Consider the following 18180-nt stretch of genomic DNA (forward strand, 5'->3'; position numbering starts at 1 on the left):
GTTTTCACAAGGGTTTGAGATCCTGTGAGAAGGACAAACTAATGATGGTAAAATGAGACAGGTTATTTCCTGTCTGAATGTCTTTCACAGGGGTGTTCAAATGAGTGTAACCAAGGGTATGATTGAGGTTAGTCTGTTTATCTTTTTGAATGTGTGTTGTATGTTCAAGATGTGAATACATGTGGATGTATGTTCAAGAAGAATTACTGATTCTGCCACGGCTCCATAAGCAGAGGTAGCGATGGTGTCGTCACCTCCATTGAGTTGCCCTTTATGTGACAAAGGGCCGTGTCGAAATGAGGTCTTGTGCAAAGGCGAAACAATTGATTCATATCTTTTATCTGGCTTTGTCATTACTGCCAGGTGGTGGTAAGGTCAGTGCCTGTGCCTCGTTTGCTAGGACAAGGGTTTATGTGTGTGTGATGAACTGGGTCTGGAAACTGCTTTGGATGAAGTTATTGTTTCATCCCCTACATGTTATGTTGTAACTGTAAGTGGTATAAACATCTCTCACCACATTACAGTGCTGTTTTATTTAAAATTTGGTACCACTTTATGTAATGTTCACACCGCTGCCAGCAGGGTATTGAATCCCTGTTTATACCATAGCTGCTCTGTTGCTGGCAGTGGTGGAATGCTGATCTTCTCCTTCTTCTTTAGAAAAGATTTAAAGGGTGTTGCGGTAACCAGGCATAAGAGGTGTGAGACAGACAGCTATAATTACAGCTTAGTAGTCTGAACTCAGACATGTGAAATAAATGAAACTAATTGAAAGGTGGCTGAAATAGTTACCTTTAAAATCTGTTTATAAGGAAAAAAGCCTTGTAAGTTGTTTTACTTTTTTTTTTTTTTTTTTTAAATTAGACTGCTTATCCAAGTTCTGCAAGAAAAAAACCCAGCCAACCAAACAACAAACTGCCATAGTCTGGGAATAATTATTTCAGGATATTATTGAAAGTTTTTACTAATGCTGGTGCAGGTTCATGTGCATAGGTGAGTCCAGAGAGATTATCACTAGGGATCAGTGTCTAAGCTGTTCTCAGAACTGGCAGTAGTTAAATCACAGTCCTTATGAGTGTCTCAATCTGCCTTGCCAAGGATGGGTTTTCCTGGCTTTAGAGATGGGGAGACTGAGGTACAAGTGTTGAGGCAAATTTTTGGAAAGGGGCAGTTTAAGCACACACTGTCCTGTTTCTCATCAGGCCTTCCTTGGGCCTTGTCCAAGGTTTGGTTGGTTTTTTTTGTTGTTGTTGGATTTCAAAAATGCTGCTTAGTGCTGCTTAGAAATCTTTCATAGTCTTTTAAAGCACCTTCCTAAAGGCTTAGCTGTTGCCTTGTCTGTCCCTGAAGCTGAGTGTTGAACAGACAGAAAATGTGGCTGTTAGGTGTTTAACAGTGGAATGTGCTCACTGGGATTATAATGCCTGACCTTGGCCTAAGACAGTAAAGGGGGGGGGGGGGAATATGCTAAACATTTGGGTGTGTCGCTTTTATAGTCCTGGAAGTGAGTGTCTGTTCCAAAAAAATTCTGTGGAGTCAGTGCTGTTCACTGTAAAAGAAAGCAAACAGTCCTAAAACTGTACAGGTAGTCTGCTAGTGGGGGTGTATATTGCTGTATTGGATTTCTGTGGCAAGGTTTTGGTAGCGGGGGGTCTACCAGGGTGGCTTGTCTGAGAAGCTGCCAGAAGCTTCCCTTTTGTCCAACACAGCCAATGCCAGCCAGCTCCAAGACAGACCCAAGGCTGAGCCCATCGGCATTGGTGGTAACACACACCTCTGGGATAAAACATGGTAAAGAAGGGGAAAAAGCTACTGCAGAAGAGCAAATTGCGACTGCAGAATGAGAATATGTGAGTAACAACTCTGCAGACACCAGGATCAGTGAAGAAGGAGGGGGATGAGGTGCTCCAGGCACTGGAGCAGGAATTCCCCTGCAGCCCATGGTGAAGGCCATGGTGAGGCAGCTGTGCCCCTGCAGCCCATGGAGGGCCATGGTGGAGCAGAGATCCACCTGCAGCCTGTGGAGGACCCCACACTGGACCAAGTAGATACCTGAAGGAGGCTGTAACCCAGTGGGAAACCTGCGCTGGAGCAGGCTTCTGGCAGGACCTGTGGACCCATGGAGAGGAGCCGATACTGGAGAAGGTTTTCTGGCAGGACTTGTGACCCTGTGAGGAATCCATGTTGTAGCAGTCTGTTCCTGGAGGACTGCACCCTATGGAAGGGACCCATGCTGGAGCAGTTCATGAAGAATTGCAGCCCGTGGGAAGAACTTACATTGGAGAAGTTCGTGAAGGACTGTCTCCCGTGGGAGGGACCCCATGCTGGAACAGGGGAAGAGTGTGAGGAGTCCTTCTCCTGAGGAGGAAGGAGTAGCAGAGTCTATGTGTGACAAACTGATTGCAACTCCCATTCTCCATCCCCCTGCACTGTTTGGAGGGAGAGGAAATTGGGAATAGAATTAAGCCTGAGAAGAAGAGGGGGACTGGGGTGTGTGTGTGTTTTAAAATTTGATTTTACTTTTCATTATTCTATTCTGATTTGATTGGCAATAAATTAATTTCTGCAGATAAAATCTGTTTTGCCCATGATAGTAATTGGTGAGCAATCTCTTCCTGCTTGTATCTCGACCCATGGGCCTTTCATTTTATTTTCTCTCCAAGGGGAATGATGGAGCAGCTTTGGTGGGCATCTGGCATCCAGCCAGGGTCAAACCACCACAATTGCTCTACCCATGGAAGTGGAAAAATATTTTTCCATTGCTGCTTTGATAGCCCAGGTACAGATGATACAGACAGCTACTCCCTGACTACTTCAGAAGAGCCAAAGCACTTCTTTTTCTTTAAAACCTACACATGTTCGACTCCTTCAAGTAAAGGTGCTCCAATAATAGTAGACCGACTCAGAGGTTAAATCCAGTGCTGTGTTTTCACTCTAAATTAGTAAATGCTGTTATTACTGCTTTTCAGACTGCAGTAGACTTCTGCACTGGTATGAGGGCTGTTCTGAGGAATATTAGTAATGAAAATCTTAAAGATGGGGCTCTTAACAGTCGAGAGGCATTGCTTTAAATTGTTGTGTAGTTTATAGAACCATGTTTTAGAAAGGCTTAGGAAGAAAATTTGCAGAAAACAAAACTTGAACCCTGGGTCAAATAGAGGACCCTCTGGAGCTGTAATCACAGGTATTAGAAAATGCAGCTTTGATGATGAAGTGAGTGATTTTTAGAAGGTGGGAGCTTGTGCAGTGGTTATTTTTCCCTGATTGCCTTAATCAACTCCATCTAGTTTAAAATGTTGAAGTCATAAATACAAAATACCTGTTCCACACCTCAGTGGCTGGTGTCAAGTGAAGAAAACAGGAGTGTGGTAGGAAGAGATGGCCATGAGAAGGGTAAGATGCACTGCTTCAGAAGTGTCTTTGTGATGACTTTGTAGTCCCAGGACTATAGAAAGGTCTGTTAGAAAGGAGTGTATGTACTGCCTTCTTTCCAGACCTGTGCTGGAAACTGCTCTGCCTTCTCCAGGAACGGGAATTTCTCTCCAGTTTTAGGGTGTAAAGCCTCAAACATGGTGGTCGGCCTTGTAAAGAGAATGCCAGGAGAAGGATTTCCATTGTATTCATGCCCAGGATTGTCTAATCTCAGATTTCCAGTGCAGCCTTCAGCTTCGTGGCAGTGCTTTCAGACTGCACTTTCTTGTGTAATACCTGGAAATATTTTAGCCTTTGGGCCTCTCATTTCACATCCCAGCTCCAAGAAAATCAGAACAGATTGCTTTCCTGATTAGGTGAAGTAATCTCTTCATCCTGCCTCCACAGGAAACAGGTTACAATGGCAAAGGAAGGTCAGTGTATTTGTGGAAAAACTTGACTTAAAAGAGACAAAATGTACAGAGACAAGGTTTATGTGATTGCAGCATCTTTGTGCTGCTGCTCCCTGTGTGGATTTGAAATCTAATTCAAGCCACATTTGATAGAGAGGTGTGTATTTCACAGACACCGATTGCCTCCAATTAAAGGGAAGATTAGAGCTCAAATGAAAGACATTTAAATTGAGGCTCTCATCCTGGGCAAGCCTACATGGTGAACTGGAAAGATGCGTGTCCTGCTCGCTGCTGTTGGACCAGTTAGTGCTGGCATCCTTGCCAAGCTGCCAGCATGGGCATAGATGAAATAGCCCAGCAGCTGCCCAGCACTTGTCAGCGATGTGGGTGAGAGATGAGTGGGTTACCAGGGAGCAGGTTATCAGTCACTGTGGGGGCTACAGCGGTCACCAGTGTAAGCTCATGGAGAGCCTGTCGAGGTTGGAGTGGGGTTTGATCTACTGGGAAGTGGGAAGGGGTGATGCAAGAAAACTGCTAAGTAACAAGTAAAAAATGCTAAAAACTGGTAGAAAGTATAACTCTGCATGTATGTATCCTCACTTCTCTGATCTGCTCTGTCCAGGTGCTTCAGAAACACTAACTCAATGACTGCAAACAGATGGGACAAGTTTGATGTTCAGAGTAACCGTGACTGAGCTCAAAACTTCTTGTAGACCAGTGCTTTTATTTCTTTTTTTGTTGTTTAAAAGGTGAACTGTGGATTTCTAAGTCCACTTCTAACAGTGTGTAGAAATTGTATTTGTGGAACTAGAGGTTTAGAAATGAAGCAGCCAATCAAAAGTAAACATGAACGTTTTCAGCAAGGTAACCAGCAGTGTATATGGAAGGGACCTCCTGCTTTCCTTGGCTCTGCTCTGAGGGAGCAGCAGAGAAGAGCAGCACATGACCAGAGCCCTCTGGCACATGGCGCAGCTCGTTGGGTGAGCCCCACAAACACTGACTGCCCTGTGGGCAGGTGTGACAGTGGGGTTATGCAAAACCATTGTGTGTGTCTGTGTATGTCCATATTTACATCTGAACACAAATCTTTCTTGGGTGCCTGTGTGCCAGTAGGTGAGCTGGTGGTGGTTACAGCAGGCTGGGTTACTGTGGGACTTCACACAGTGTGATATGTTTGTAATCACTTCAGTTGCCTCTTATCTGTTTTATTCCTTCAATTTTTGATTTTTCAAATCCTTTTCAATTTATTTAAAATTGCTAATTTTGAAGGTGACTGAGTACAGAAACACTTCCTTCCTTCTTGCCAAATGGGAGCCATCCTATCCAAAACCCATCTGAAATGCACTCAGCCTCTGCAAGTGTTAATTTGAGACCTTGAAAGAGAAACAGGAGGCTTAGGCAGGAGGATGCTGACACAAGGTGAACTTCCAACATTCAGAAACAATTGCTGCTGCTTTTGTGAAGTTTAAAGATCTGTGCTGTCAGTGCAAAAGCAATTTTGGATTTAAGAAATTTGAATTTAGATTTTTAGAAATTAAGCTACTTTTATAAGAGATTCTTCCCAGTCTCTAAGTTCTATATACTCCATTCCATGTCACTAAATATGCATAGATATCTCTTAGTTCTGGTTAGAATAATGGAAACTAAAGCATATAACTGGGTGAAGCAATAATAATGTAAAAATTTTAAATATATTTTAAATATATTCTAAAATTATAGTGTATCTGTCAAAATTCAGTACATATTTAGTATATTTGCGAGTTTATGTTGCTCTTAGTTTTAGTGAGTGTGTGATCCTCCTTATTAAAATTTTTGGTAATTCCCTGGATAAAGTACTTTCATATGAGCTATGTGTATATATCATTACAATTTTCAATTACCATCACCTATATATATATTTTTGAACAGATGCGGAATATGGATCAATGGGAAATGCAAGGTTTACAGTTTAGTAATGGTATTCTCCTTCTATGGAAAAGGCAGAAATGGTTGCTAAAACTTAGACCATGTAATCATGTCCCCTGTATCCTTTACAGAGTGCAGAGAAGGAATTCCTTTAGTGCATACTGTGTAAGTTCAAGTTTTGCCCTGATTGGATGGTGCTGGGCATGCAGGAGGGGCTTCAGTTAAGGCTGGGGGGCAAAACTTTTGGCATTTCCTAGCTCTTGCAAGGTTAACTTCACTTTTTTTCTGAGTGTAATTCCTGTGATTTCTTTCATCACTACTACTCCCGTGGATGGTGCGCCCCTCTGGTAAGGAGAGAGCATCACGTGGAATGAAACTGTAGGGATAGTCTCACCCTCAGAGAAGATTTGTAAAGTATCTTCAACAGATGAATGTTTTCTGTATGCTAAACCCATGGCCTCCACAGAGAAACTGGCTTCATTACTCATACACATTTTCTGTTAATTTGCCCAATTACAGAATCACAGAATGGGTCAGGTTGAAAGGGACCACAGTGGTCCAATCCTGCTCAAGCAGGATCATCCCAGAGCACGTGGCACAGGATTGTGTCCAGACATTTCTTGAATATCTCCAGTGAGGGAGACTCCATAACCTCTCTGGCCAATCTCTCCCAGTGCACAGTCACTCACACAGTAAAGAAATTCTTCCTCATGCCCAGGTGGAACTTCTATACATCAGTTTCTGCCCGTTGCCTCTTGTCCTACTGCTTGGAGCCCCTGAGAAGAACCTGTCTCTATCCTCTTGGCACTCCCTCTTTAGACACATGAGGTCTCGTACTGTCATCTTTTATTGAGGTTGAACAGTCCCAGCTCCCTCAGTCTTTCCTCCTAAGAGAGATGCTCCAGTCCTTTGATCCAGTCCTTTTGTAGCCCTCCACTGGACCCACTCCAGGAGCTCCATGTCTCTCTTGTACATTTACGCAGGCTCTGATGATCCTTTCGTGAGAGGTGGGTGTGTCGCCCTCTCACTTTGCTCCGCAGTTCCTGCTCTCCCATCTCAAGCGCTCCGAGTTAATCGCTATAACCAGCCCGAGGGGCAGCACGGCGAGCCTGTCCTTACCTTGGGCTCTGCTGCTGCTCGTTGTTCTCGATGAAGGGGACAGAGCCTCACGGCCTGGCTGGGTTTGGGCTCCCCCATGATCGCGTCCCCAGTGGATTTTGCCGGGGGGACGCTGGAAGGAGAGGCGGCGTTCCGCAGTTTCCAGCCGCCAGATGGAGCTGTGTCCCCGGCCCTCGCCGCTCCCGGACGGACCCACGGGCCGCGTCCCTTCTCCCGCCTTCCCGAGAGCCCGCGCTGGGGGCTCCTCTTTGCGGCGGAGTGTCTAGGGGCTCGGGGGTCTCTTGCTTGTAGTGCTGAAACTATTAATCGTGTTTGTTGGAAGATGCAGTTGCTTCCTGCAATGCCTTAGAGAGAGAATCCTAGAATGGCTGGGGTTGGAAAGGACCTTAAATATCATCTCGTTCCTACCCCTCTGCTACGGGCACATTCCGCCAGATCAGATTGCTCAAAGCCCCAACCAGCCTGGCCTTGAACCAGGGATGTGACATCCACACCTTCTCTTGGCAACCTGTTCCAGTGCCTCACCACCCTGACAATAAAGAATTTCTTCCCAATACCCAATCTAAATCGACTCTCTGGCAGTTAAAAACCATTACTCCTTGTCCTAGCACAACAGTTCTTGCTAAAAAGTTTGTCCCCATCATTCTTATATGCCCCTTTTAGGTGCTGAGAGGCTGCAATAGGGTGTCCTTGGAGCCTTCACCAGGCTGAACAGTGCCAAATCTCTCAGCATTTCCTCATAGGTGAGGTGCTCCAGCCTCTGATCATATTTCTGCCCCTTTTCTTGACCTGCTCTTACAAGTCCATGTCTTTCTTGTGCTGAGCTGGATGCAGCACTCCAGGTGGGGTCTCGTATAGGGCAGTTAATAAAGCTGATGCCCATACCTAATTTTGATTATTTTTGTGGTTTTTTGGTTGGTGCTAAAAGTAAAGTGATCCAGTAGCTGGGCATTTATTTGAAGAAATTCATGATGCATGTGTCTGTACAGCAAGCATCTGTCCTCTGGATGAAAGTATGTAGGTTTGATCCTGGTTTTAATTTTGTGTGTGAAATTGCAGAATTCAGCAGGGACCCAATGCCCAACATCTTCAAGTGTATAATTTTTCTCCCCACTTTTTTCTTTTATTTATTCAAAAACAGCACTACCCTGCACAGCTTTCTTTTTCATTTTCCAACAGACTGTCTTGCACATGACAGCAGACAAGGACCACTGTGGTTCTCATGGGAGAGGATGTTGGGAATTGTGCCTGCCTGCTTTGAGGTGGTGATCATGGGCAATTCCCATCATTGGATGACACGCAGGAATTAATTACTGTCCTTAGGGCTTGGTAGTACCATAGCTAGAATCTATCCGATGGACTGGTTCCACACCTTGGAACAGACTTGCGAAGAAGATGGATGGGCAGAAGGTGCCTGATAAATAATTGCTCAGGCCAATAGCTACCTTGGCTATTAAGAGACTTGAGGTTTGATTCCTCAAAGCTGTGTTCATCTCTGCTTGATTCAAAAGTGGAGTTCTTTATTATTATTTATTGCTGGTAGCAATGGCTGTGAAAAAAACCCAACAGTGATTGCACTAGGGGAGAAGACTAGAACAAAAAAATACTTGTAGGAAGAGAGAAAATTATGGAAAATTAATGAACTTGAATGAACTGGAAGGAGTGGTGCTGGTTTTTATTACATGGTCTTCCCTGTTGTGTAAGGACTGAGTAAATTATGCCAAGTAGAAGCTTGCATAATCTTGCAATAGATTGCCTGGACTCATCGATACTCACCGCTTTGTGTGAAAGGGAGGCCATTTCACAGGCTGTGGCTACTGCACTCAGAGTACCTTGTAATTTAGGGCACGCTTCCTGAAAACAGAGCTCATCTTTCAGGGATCTCCTGAGTCACTTGTAAAAACTCAGAAACTGGTCAACTATAAAGCTTTTGATGGTGGCAGTAGAACGCTCACTGATTGCATTTCACCTCTTTCTGTGTGAAACTGCAAAGCACTCGGGAAAGATGCTTTTGTTATCCTGTGGCTTGCTTTCCCTTCACAGTTCATTTCAGGTTTTTCTTTCAAGAAAAGTGTCCTTTCAAATCCCTCCGTGCTCCTTCCCCCAGGCCATAGCCCTTAAAGCAACTGAGATGCAACAGCAGAGCAACAGTGCTGGTTTGTTCATTTACATCTCATTTATGAAAAACACGTGGTTTCTGTTGAACCATACCTTTTGTGCTGACACAGCGGCTCTGACCATACTCTCCCTGCAAGCCAACACCATCGTTACTCACTGAGCACTTACAGCCCCGTTTTTATTCAGGGAACCTGAAGATGTGCTGTGAAACCCAAATCATCACAGCTGTATCCATCAGAGCTGTTTCTAATGACAGACGTGTCTGTTTTGTCTGAAACAAAAAATGTTTTCCTGTGTATATAGTAAGAAATTATCTTTTCTGTGCACAAGTTACTCAACAGATGGGGTTTTGGCTGTTGCTTTCTGAGGCACCTGTCATGTTTTTACAGGTAGAAAGTCAACAGAACAGGAAACTAACATGTAGAGGAGGCAAAGAAATCTTAAAGTTTTCAGTTAGGCTTTTTTTTTATTTCAATCAATAGTTTAACAAGTGCTTAAACTTCCCCAGCAGTTTAATCTGGAACATAGTTGAGAAGAAAAATATCTTCTATAGTTTTACAAAAATAAAAAGATTTTTTTTCTTTTAAAATCCTACACTTTAGGCAAGCACACTCCAACTCAAGCAAGACAGACATTATATCTTAAAATAGAGACTTCTGTTAATAGAAATGATATTTTACCCCAGGGCAGCAGGCACAATATGTAAATGGTATAGAAACAGAGTAAGAACACTTGTTTTGGCTTTTCTGATCCCTTTTGTCCTATTTCTTAAACAGAACCTGTTAAACCAATTGGCCTAAGAGTTTCTTCAGGTTACCATTTCTTCTGTCAGGTAGCTTCTTGAGTAGGACATTACTGAGGGAAAAGTTTTCACCTGTCTTTGTAACACTGGCAATTACTGAAGATACCAACATTAATGGTTTCATTTTTTTTAAAGCTTGTGCATTTCAGCAAGGGACAAATCACTCAGTTTGTAGGTCTTCCACTGCTAAACCACTTCCAGCTTAACTTCTTTAGCAGCCAGGGCTGCCAGCACATGAGGTCAGGTTGGAGAAATAAAATGAACGTAATATATTGTGTCACAAATGTATGTGGTACTGTGGAGCAGTTAATTTAGTGTGTGATGAAACCAAAAGATTGGGTAAGCTTTCTGTGCCTTTCTCCTCATTCTGTGCCTGTAAGCAAGGCACAGAGAGTATGGACTGGCACATAAACTATGCGCTCTGTAGACTTGCAGCTTTAACCAACTTGACTTGTACTGGCTAACAGAAAAATAAAAAATATATAAGCACATGGAGGGAAGCTGGTGCTGCATAGGCTAAGAACCCAGATGATAAAATTATGTTTCTGGTCAACACTACAGATAAACTACAGGAGTCCCCAATCAGATTTCTTGTAATGCATTATGAAGACCTTTTTAAATACTTCCTTTTTAAGTGTCTTTAAATGGCAGGGGAAAAAGATCATTTATTATACAGTACATTGAGTCACATTTGCATGTAGTCTAACCATAAACCTTGGAAAACCCAGGCAAGTCTGTGATTCAAAACAGCTGAGACATGAATGTGCTTTTGGAGGTAAGAACTAGATAGAGCTTTCTCTTGAAACTGATGTAATATTTCTGACATTAGGCAATTTACAGAGGACCCACATAGCGCTAACCTGTAGATGATTTCCCTGATGAATACAGAAGATCATGCTGTGGAGCAGTTCCTTTGCTCTCTGCTTCAGTCCTGCATCACAAGCACATGCTGATTTCAGCTGGGATTGAGTTGTGTGTGGCACTTGCACGGGGAATGGACATGGTCTGACAACTCCTAGCCATTGATATTTTTTCAGAGATAGCACTGCCTGACCTGAGAATGGTCCACATTGGTAGAAGAAGCTTTCCTTTGTGATCTAAGGAACATCACGCCATACCCATCCTCTTTAGTAAAAACTAACATGAATTCACTCATGCTGCTAGGTCTCAAACAGAAGTCAGAAATTACACTAATGGTCAAGGGACTTGTTTGACTGTAATAGCTCAGTGACCCATTTGGATGCTGACTACAAAACTCAAGTCTAGCTAGAGAAAACCAAACTCCATCCTGGTTCCTAGCTACTCTTTCAGAGACATTGTTTCTCCTTCTTGACCCCCGAGTTAAAACTGTCCTCCTCGTGCCCCCCCTGACCAGCAACTGATCCAGAGCTGGCTCTTCAAGTAGGTTTGACTATGTGGAGCAGAAAACCATCAAGAAAAGTTGTTCATAGGGCTCAATTCACCATGGTGAGTTGGCTTTCAGCTCCTTCCAGCAGGCTGAAGGAGGATCTGAAGGTGGAGCTGAAGGTGGATGGATGAACACTTTCTCTGGAGACCACTGAACCAACCTGAGCTCCATTCCTGACTCCTAAAGAGTTTTCTGTGACTTTTCATTTGCCTGAGGAAAAAATATGGAAGATGTGATCTGACCTGGCAGCAAGTCTATGATACTGTTCCTTCTCCCCATCCTCCTGCTGTCTCAAAAGCAGGTGAACTGATTTTGTTCCAGATCTGAGGAAACTCACATCCATGTTTTCAAGGAATTCTTCTGCTATAGCAGACAGTGTGAAGACTCACTATATAAAGTTGAAGGACCTTCATTCATACTTTTCCTATGATACTGAAAATAACTCATTAAAGGCTCTTTTTCCGACTCAGTACTGATTGGGGCAGCTAGAAGCTGCTGATACTGTAAAGAAACGCTATGACCTTACTCCTTATGTTTCTTACACAGGTTCCTGCTCCTCCTGCAAACCAAAATGTGTACATTAGTAAAAGCCACCGCCGAAATGCTGCAAGGTTCACTCCCCATTAAAGCAGGGGAGCATGGTTCATCTATGAACTTGTAACTCCTTGCTGGCCTTAAATGTCTCCCCTACAGCCTCCAGAATCTGCTCTGATCCACGTCAGTGCACAAAAGGATATATTTGCCACTGAGGGAAACTTCTGAGTTTCTTCAGCAGGCTCTTGCTGAAGAACGCTCTCTGAGGCCTGTGCCTATCCTATTTCCCAGCAATGTCTCCCCAGACCTCCCCAAACAATACTGATTTAAGCTCTATGAAATTGTGGTATGTATTGGGACAGTTCAGCAAGGAGAAAAGGGAGGACCTGACTGCATTTGGGCATCTCTTGCCCCTCCCTATGGTAAGACTGGGCCAGTGTCCCTCCCTCTGCAGGTCAGTTTCCAGCTGCTTTCTTGCTCTCCTAAGGGCCACGGAGTGCTTGCTGCTGCAACTCTTTTCCTTGTTCCTACATGAGGTCACATCACTAAAAATACACCGCTAAGTAGGTTTGCAGAACATATTAATCCCACCTGCTTCTTTACTTTGTCCACCTGGCTGACACAAATACTGCACACAGAGTATGCAGAGTAAGGCCTCAGGAATATGAAAACAGAAGTTGTCCCTGCAGCCTTGTACTGGCAGCTTACCTGCACTGTGTGCACCCAATAGAAAAAATGTTGCTGCTGGCTGGCTTTGAGTGGGCTTGGTTGTAACTGCTTGCTAGTTACAAAGGGAGGCCTCAAAGCAATTACATAGCTAACGAAATTGAATGAGAAAATATTAAACCACTGATTACTTTTACAACTTAATGATTGGAAAAAAGAGCTTAAATTACTTGGAATATTCTTTTTTCTTTTTTTTTAATTAGAGGTGTTAACCATTTAGCACTTTTGGAACAGAGGGCTGTTGATCTGCTGATTCTTTTTGTATTATGAGCTGTGAGATAATGGCAAGATAAATCTTTGTGGGTTTCCTCCTTATATACATATCTACATCAGAGCTGTGAAGTCAGAGGGAGAAGCTGCTATCACAGTACTGGCACAACACCGAGCCCTTCCCCAGAGCTACATTCTGATGAGAACCCAGGCGTTGGGGAGAAGAGCACCACAATGGCAGGATGGCAGAGACAACTGAAGCAGGATCATAAATGTTCATCCCAGCAGTTAAAAGAAAAATAAAATAAAAGGAGACCCCCTCCCTCCCCCCAGAAGTCTGCAGTCCTAAAGTGCAATTACTTTTGTGCAGTCATGTCAGGCCAGGGATCAGACTGGATGAAGTTCAAAGCACAAACATCAAACGAGTGCCGTTCGGGATTCGAGGAGGAAGGGGGAAGTAAGGAAAAGAACAACAGTTCTCAGGCATTCAAGTGCATCAAGAAAATAAATGTCCCTTTCTTTTGGAAGAAAAACAACCCCCAGTCTGGTGGAATCCTGGCTTTGTAGTCACGAAAAATAAGTTGTTTCACTTCTAGCTGAGAATGTCCCAATATGACACAGTACAAACAAACAACAAAGCAAGAGCTGGGGCACTGGGATATTTTTCCGGTGCCCTGCTGCTATACAGCCTTATTTTATTCTCCTCTGGTGACTCTTCAGACCTGGGTACTGATGAGGCGCACTGAATTAGAGGCGTCTGGTAGGAAGTGGCTCTCTTCTCCGGGCGGTCGGGGCTGGACCCGTCGCTCGGCCTCTGCCCGTTGTACAGCAAGTACCTGCCTCGGGCATCCTGCTCCATTTTGAAGATTTCGTACTCGGTGTGAGGTAGGCGGATGCCAAGCGCAATGCAGCCGTTCGTGTGGGTGACATCTTGCTGTACCCCAACTTGCCAGGATCCCTGCGCTCCGCACTCGTTCCCGTTGAAGACATTGAGCAGCGAGGCTGTGGATATATCCATCGGAGTGACCTTCATGTGATTCACTGTGAGAGAGGAAGAGGGGAGCTATTAGCAGAGGGACAAAAACAAAAGCAAAGCCAACATGCAGATTGGGGCCCGTTAAATCAAAATTGTCTCCCCTTGTTCATTCTTAAGTGAATTTTTCCTATTATAGGTGTGGCCAGCAAATCTATTTGCATCACTTCATGTCTATGACTTTGTGCAAAAATTGCTTTTTGCATAGAACAACCCCCCTCCTCCAACTCAGTTGGAAAAAACCTGACAGCCACATATCTCAGCCAGAGATTAAGCAGAGCTTTTCATAGGTTCCAGACAATCCTTTACAGATAAAACCTGGTTGGTTATATTAGGTGATAGGGAGAAGAGGAAACAATAAAACTTTACTGATGTTTTATTACCATCTGTATTAATCCATAAGTGGGGCTGTTTATCATGTATTTTTCATCATTTTTTAACATCTGTTACCCTGTAAAGCTAATGAAATAATTAGTTTCAATTAGGGAACTTCGAAAATATCACAGCTGCACTATCATCATATATTATATTTTCTTTTTTGCATGAATTATAAAATATTGCTGACCTACAGAGAAATGCTTTTTCTCATATCCAAACATTGGCTGCAGCTTGCAGTATCAAATGTAGGAGTGCTGCAGCTTCTTCAGTTCTAACCTGTCTGTATTTCAAAGGAGCTTAAGGCACATAAACTTTTATTTTCCAGCCAAGTTAAAAAACTTGGGAAAAGCCAAACTGAATGAGCCTGAATAGAGGCCTGAACAGAAGATGAATAGAGTTTTTTCCTGGTGTGTGTTTGACACAAGAATATGTGAAGAAAGGGGATCTGAATGGATTGGTGCTGACCAAAACAGAAGGTCCTAATGGCTCCCAACACACCAAAATCCCAAATTCTCTTTCAAGTCATTTTATAGCAATATTTGTTGGGAGTTTTATTCTCAGGTTTTATAAACAGACATTTGACTCAATGGCTCTACAGTTCACATTATTTGCTCTATACGGTGTAAAAGGTAATTTGTAAAAATTGAATGTACAAGTTTTATCAGGCCTCTGAGCTCTTTCTATCCAGGGAGCCGTGGGACTGTTTGCACTGGAAGGCTTCTCAGCTGCAGGGACCTGGGTGGCATCACCACTGAGTGCTGCTTTCCAAAGTGCTCGAGGGGTTTTGGTTAGATATGTCTAGTCTTTGTTCCGGTGAGATTAATCAGAGCTGTCTTTAGGGACACTCTTACTTGCTTGAGGGCCCCTTGGAAGCATATAAAAAGATGTGTGCTGCTGCATCTATCTTTGACAGAAAATTATTTATACTTCTTCAGATCTGAAATGCCTTCTGAAGGTCCTTTTTTTCTCTCTGCTGAAGGAGTCCTAGGACATAGATCTAACCTTAGACACTTTTCTTAGATGCTTGAAGTCTGGTCACTGGACTCCAAGACTTAGTGATGTGAAATCTTATTTTCTTGTGCTGTACTTAAAGACCTCTGCCTCAAATGAGTATTGCTTCAGTGGTGTGAAATGCCTAGTAGCTGTATAGTTTGTCTGGGCATTCACACAACACTTGAAAACTTCCCAAGAAATTATGAACTCCTGAAAATCACATAATGAAACCATCAGAAAACAAATCACTATGAGCAAACTCTGCTCTGGTCCATGACTACCTGACCACCTCTGCCCCCAGCGTAGCAAGTCACTCTACCTTTAAACACAAACTCTGTGCCACCCATCACTTTGGAGGAGTGGACTCCCCGGCTGTAGCGTCCCTTGGCGTAGATGGTGAAGGTGGGGTGCTTGCAGATGGGGTCAGAGTAGTGGTAGTAGTGACCCTCCCAGGTGTTGTTGTTGTCATGGAAGATGAAGTGCCGAGTAAGGAAGAGAACCTCTGGTCGCACCTCGCAGCGCTGGCTCACCCACTCCCCGTGCAGCCCTATGGTCAGATCCGCCTTGGGGGGCAAGATGGGAGGGTGGTGCTCGTCCGACCGGTAGATGATTCTGCACGCGATGCACGTGCGGTCGTGGTTCTGAAACAAAGCAGAGAGAAACCCTTGTTAGGCATTATCTGTGATACAGGGCAATGAATCAGGCCAGCCACTTCATGCTGAAGTGACACCAGCCCTACATTTTAATGCATTGTCATTTCTTATCTTGTTAGTGGTACCTTTGGTTTTGTACGTGTAAGACTGCACAGCAGGAGAGCACTTAAGAGATTAAGTCCCTTGTCTGCGTTTATCTGAAATTAACATATTAGTTCAGCTTTTTATAGAACCTAGAAAAGGCTGACTTTACCTTTCAAATCATACGAGAAGCTGGCAGATAGTAATTTACTATGATAGGGACTTTGCAACACTTGTGTTAGAAATCAAGACATTTGCTGAGCTCTTATTTTGCATCTGTCTTCTTTTTAGTTGTTAACTTCGGGTACTGCAGATAAACATGGCTGTCCTACGGCCATTTTTCTTTTTGGATGGCAGCCTGGGAGAACAGTAACCAGTGATTTTAAACTTTTTTCAGCTTTTCTGAACCCTAATGCAAGTTTGTGAAGTGTGTGACATGGCCAGTTACCGCTGAACGTGGTGAAAGCTTTATGGCCCTCTCCAGCCAGAACAGGGTCTGCGGTGCCTGCTGAGCTCCATGACGGCTCACTGCTGTGGGCCAAGCAGCAGCCTCAAGTAGTCAAGTACCCCAGCCCTAACCATGAGCACAAGAAGTGTCTTACTAGGGGCGTGCAGGTTCCAAGTCCAAGGCAGGAAGGGAGGGAATTTCACACTGAGGCTTCCGCCTCCTGCCATCAGAAATGACAGAGACCTGTAGGTTGTTCCTAAGGCTAACTCTTTCTGTTTCTGAAAGGTTTTTGTCTTGTTGGCAAAAGTTTGGCCTCTAAGTTTTCAAACTGTATTTTGCACTTTTTCAATGGCAAGAGAGAGATAGCACCATTAGCTTTTGTCTCTGCTCTGCTAAGCCTTGAATTAAATTTTATAGACCAATAGAGGATTAGGATGCTAATTTTTTAGCTCATTTTATTGATGGCAAATAATTAGCTTAAGAAGAACAACCCCTCAAGATAAAAGCAGTGTTGTCGCCAAGGGAGATCGTGGACTCCTCATCCCTGGAGGTGCTCAAGGCCGGTTTGGATGGGGCTTTGACCACCTTGGTCTAGTGGAAGGTGTCCCTATCCATGGCAGGAGGGTTGGAACTAGATGATCTTTAAGTCCTCTTCCAACTCAAACCATTGTATGATTCTGTGATTCTGTTTTCCTGGTGCCTGTGTTGGGTTGGTGATGTGCCATTTGTTTACATCTCAGGACTTGACAGTAGAGACTTTCTACTCAGCTGGTGACGTGTGGAGGGGCAGCGTCCTCTGAGCTGTAAGCAGGCTTACACTCAGAGTGAAAGGGAAAGACCACACAGATAGCTTGTGCCTTCATCTCTCAAGGGCACTACGTGATCCTTCCTGGAGAGAGGGGAATGCACTGGGGGGGTTACTCACATCTGCCTTGTTCAAGCTGTGAGGTGTTTTCCTGAGGTGCAGTTCAGAGTGCATTGAGTTAAGAGTTAAAGCTCACCATGCAGCAATCGGGAAGAGAGATATATAGAAATACTTTATCTTTGAGCCCCTTTCCAGCCCTCTTTTTTCAGGTCTCTCTGAGATCCCTACATAATATAAGGGCTAATATTCATTGCTCTTTAAAGTCCATGTGAGCTGCTCTGGAGTCACCATTGCTCCACTCACTGCCTTCAGCTCACAGCTCACTTTAGGGGTGACATTCACACAATCTTCGTTAGTGCCTTGAGTTTCTCCAGTAATATGATATGACCATAGGTAGCTTCAGAGAATCAGCATACAACTTCCACAATATATCCCTTTTACACATATTATATTTGCCCCCACCCCAGGCCAGACAGTCTGTTTTTTCACCAGAAAGTTTTTTCACCAAAAGTGAAATCAATGAAAAGTCCACTGTTCTACATCCCTGGGATGTAGAATAATGGTCTATGTGCAAAATAACTATAAATGGTGTAGCTGGTTGATCTGAACCAGTGCTGACCAACAGCCCTGCTCTGAAGAGGAAGGATGTTGGACTTGGTAACCTCCAGAGGATTTTTCCACCCCAAAACACATGGTCTTCTGGGAACTATGTGTCAGCATGCAATTCAAGTGGATGCACTTCTTTCCCACTGTGGAGCTTTTTAAATAATGTTAAGATACATTTTTTCAGCTAAATTCCGCAAGCAGGTGCAAGGGCTACTAGTACCTTAATGAAAAACAAAGAACATTTAATTGAGTAATTTAACACCACTGGTGAAGTTAGCACAGACTTATATTCAAAAAGTATTTTTGAATTGTAATAGAAATAATGCTTTTTCTTCTTGGACATCAACATCCAAAAGATGCCACCACTGCTTTGCATGGACACCCAGAGAGATCCAGGCCAAGGGATTGCTCTGTGGAAGATGCCAGTGTCTATAAGCCACTTGTTTCTCCAGTGTGGCTGTCCTGCCATGAGGTAGA

General features: G+C 43.7%; 1 protein-coding gene across 1 annotated transcript in view; it reads right to left on the reverse strand.

Annotated features, from left to right (window-relative positions):
• Window positions 1–9455: 9455 nt before the first annotated feature.
• Window positions 9456–18180, reverse strand: part of APCDD1 (APC down-regulated 1) — a 30974-nt gene continuing 22249 nt past the window's right edge. The window contains exons 4-5 of the mRNA XM_032712163.1: window positions 15370–15691; window positions 9456–13687 (exon numbers count right to left, since the gene is read on the reverse strand). Coding sequence (XP_032568054.1) covers window positions 13239–13687; window positions 15370–15691 — 771 coding nt within the window. The 3' untranslated portion in view covers window positions 9456–13238. The remainder of the gene's footprint in view (window positions 13688–15369; window positions 15692–18180) is intronic.

Source organism: Chiroxiphia lanceolata, chromosome 1 (genome assembly GCF_009829145.1).
Source record: "Chiroxiphia lanceolata isolate bChiLan1 chromosome 1, bChiLan1.pri, whole genome shotgun sequence".
In the NCBI taxonomy this organism is placed as follows: domain Eukaryota; kingdom Metazoa; phylum Chordata; class Aves; order Passeriformes; family Pipridae; genus Chiroxiphia; species Chiroxiphia lanceolata.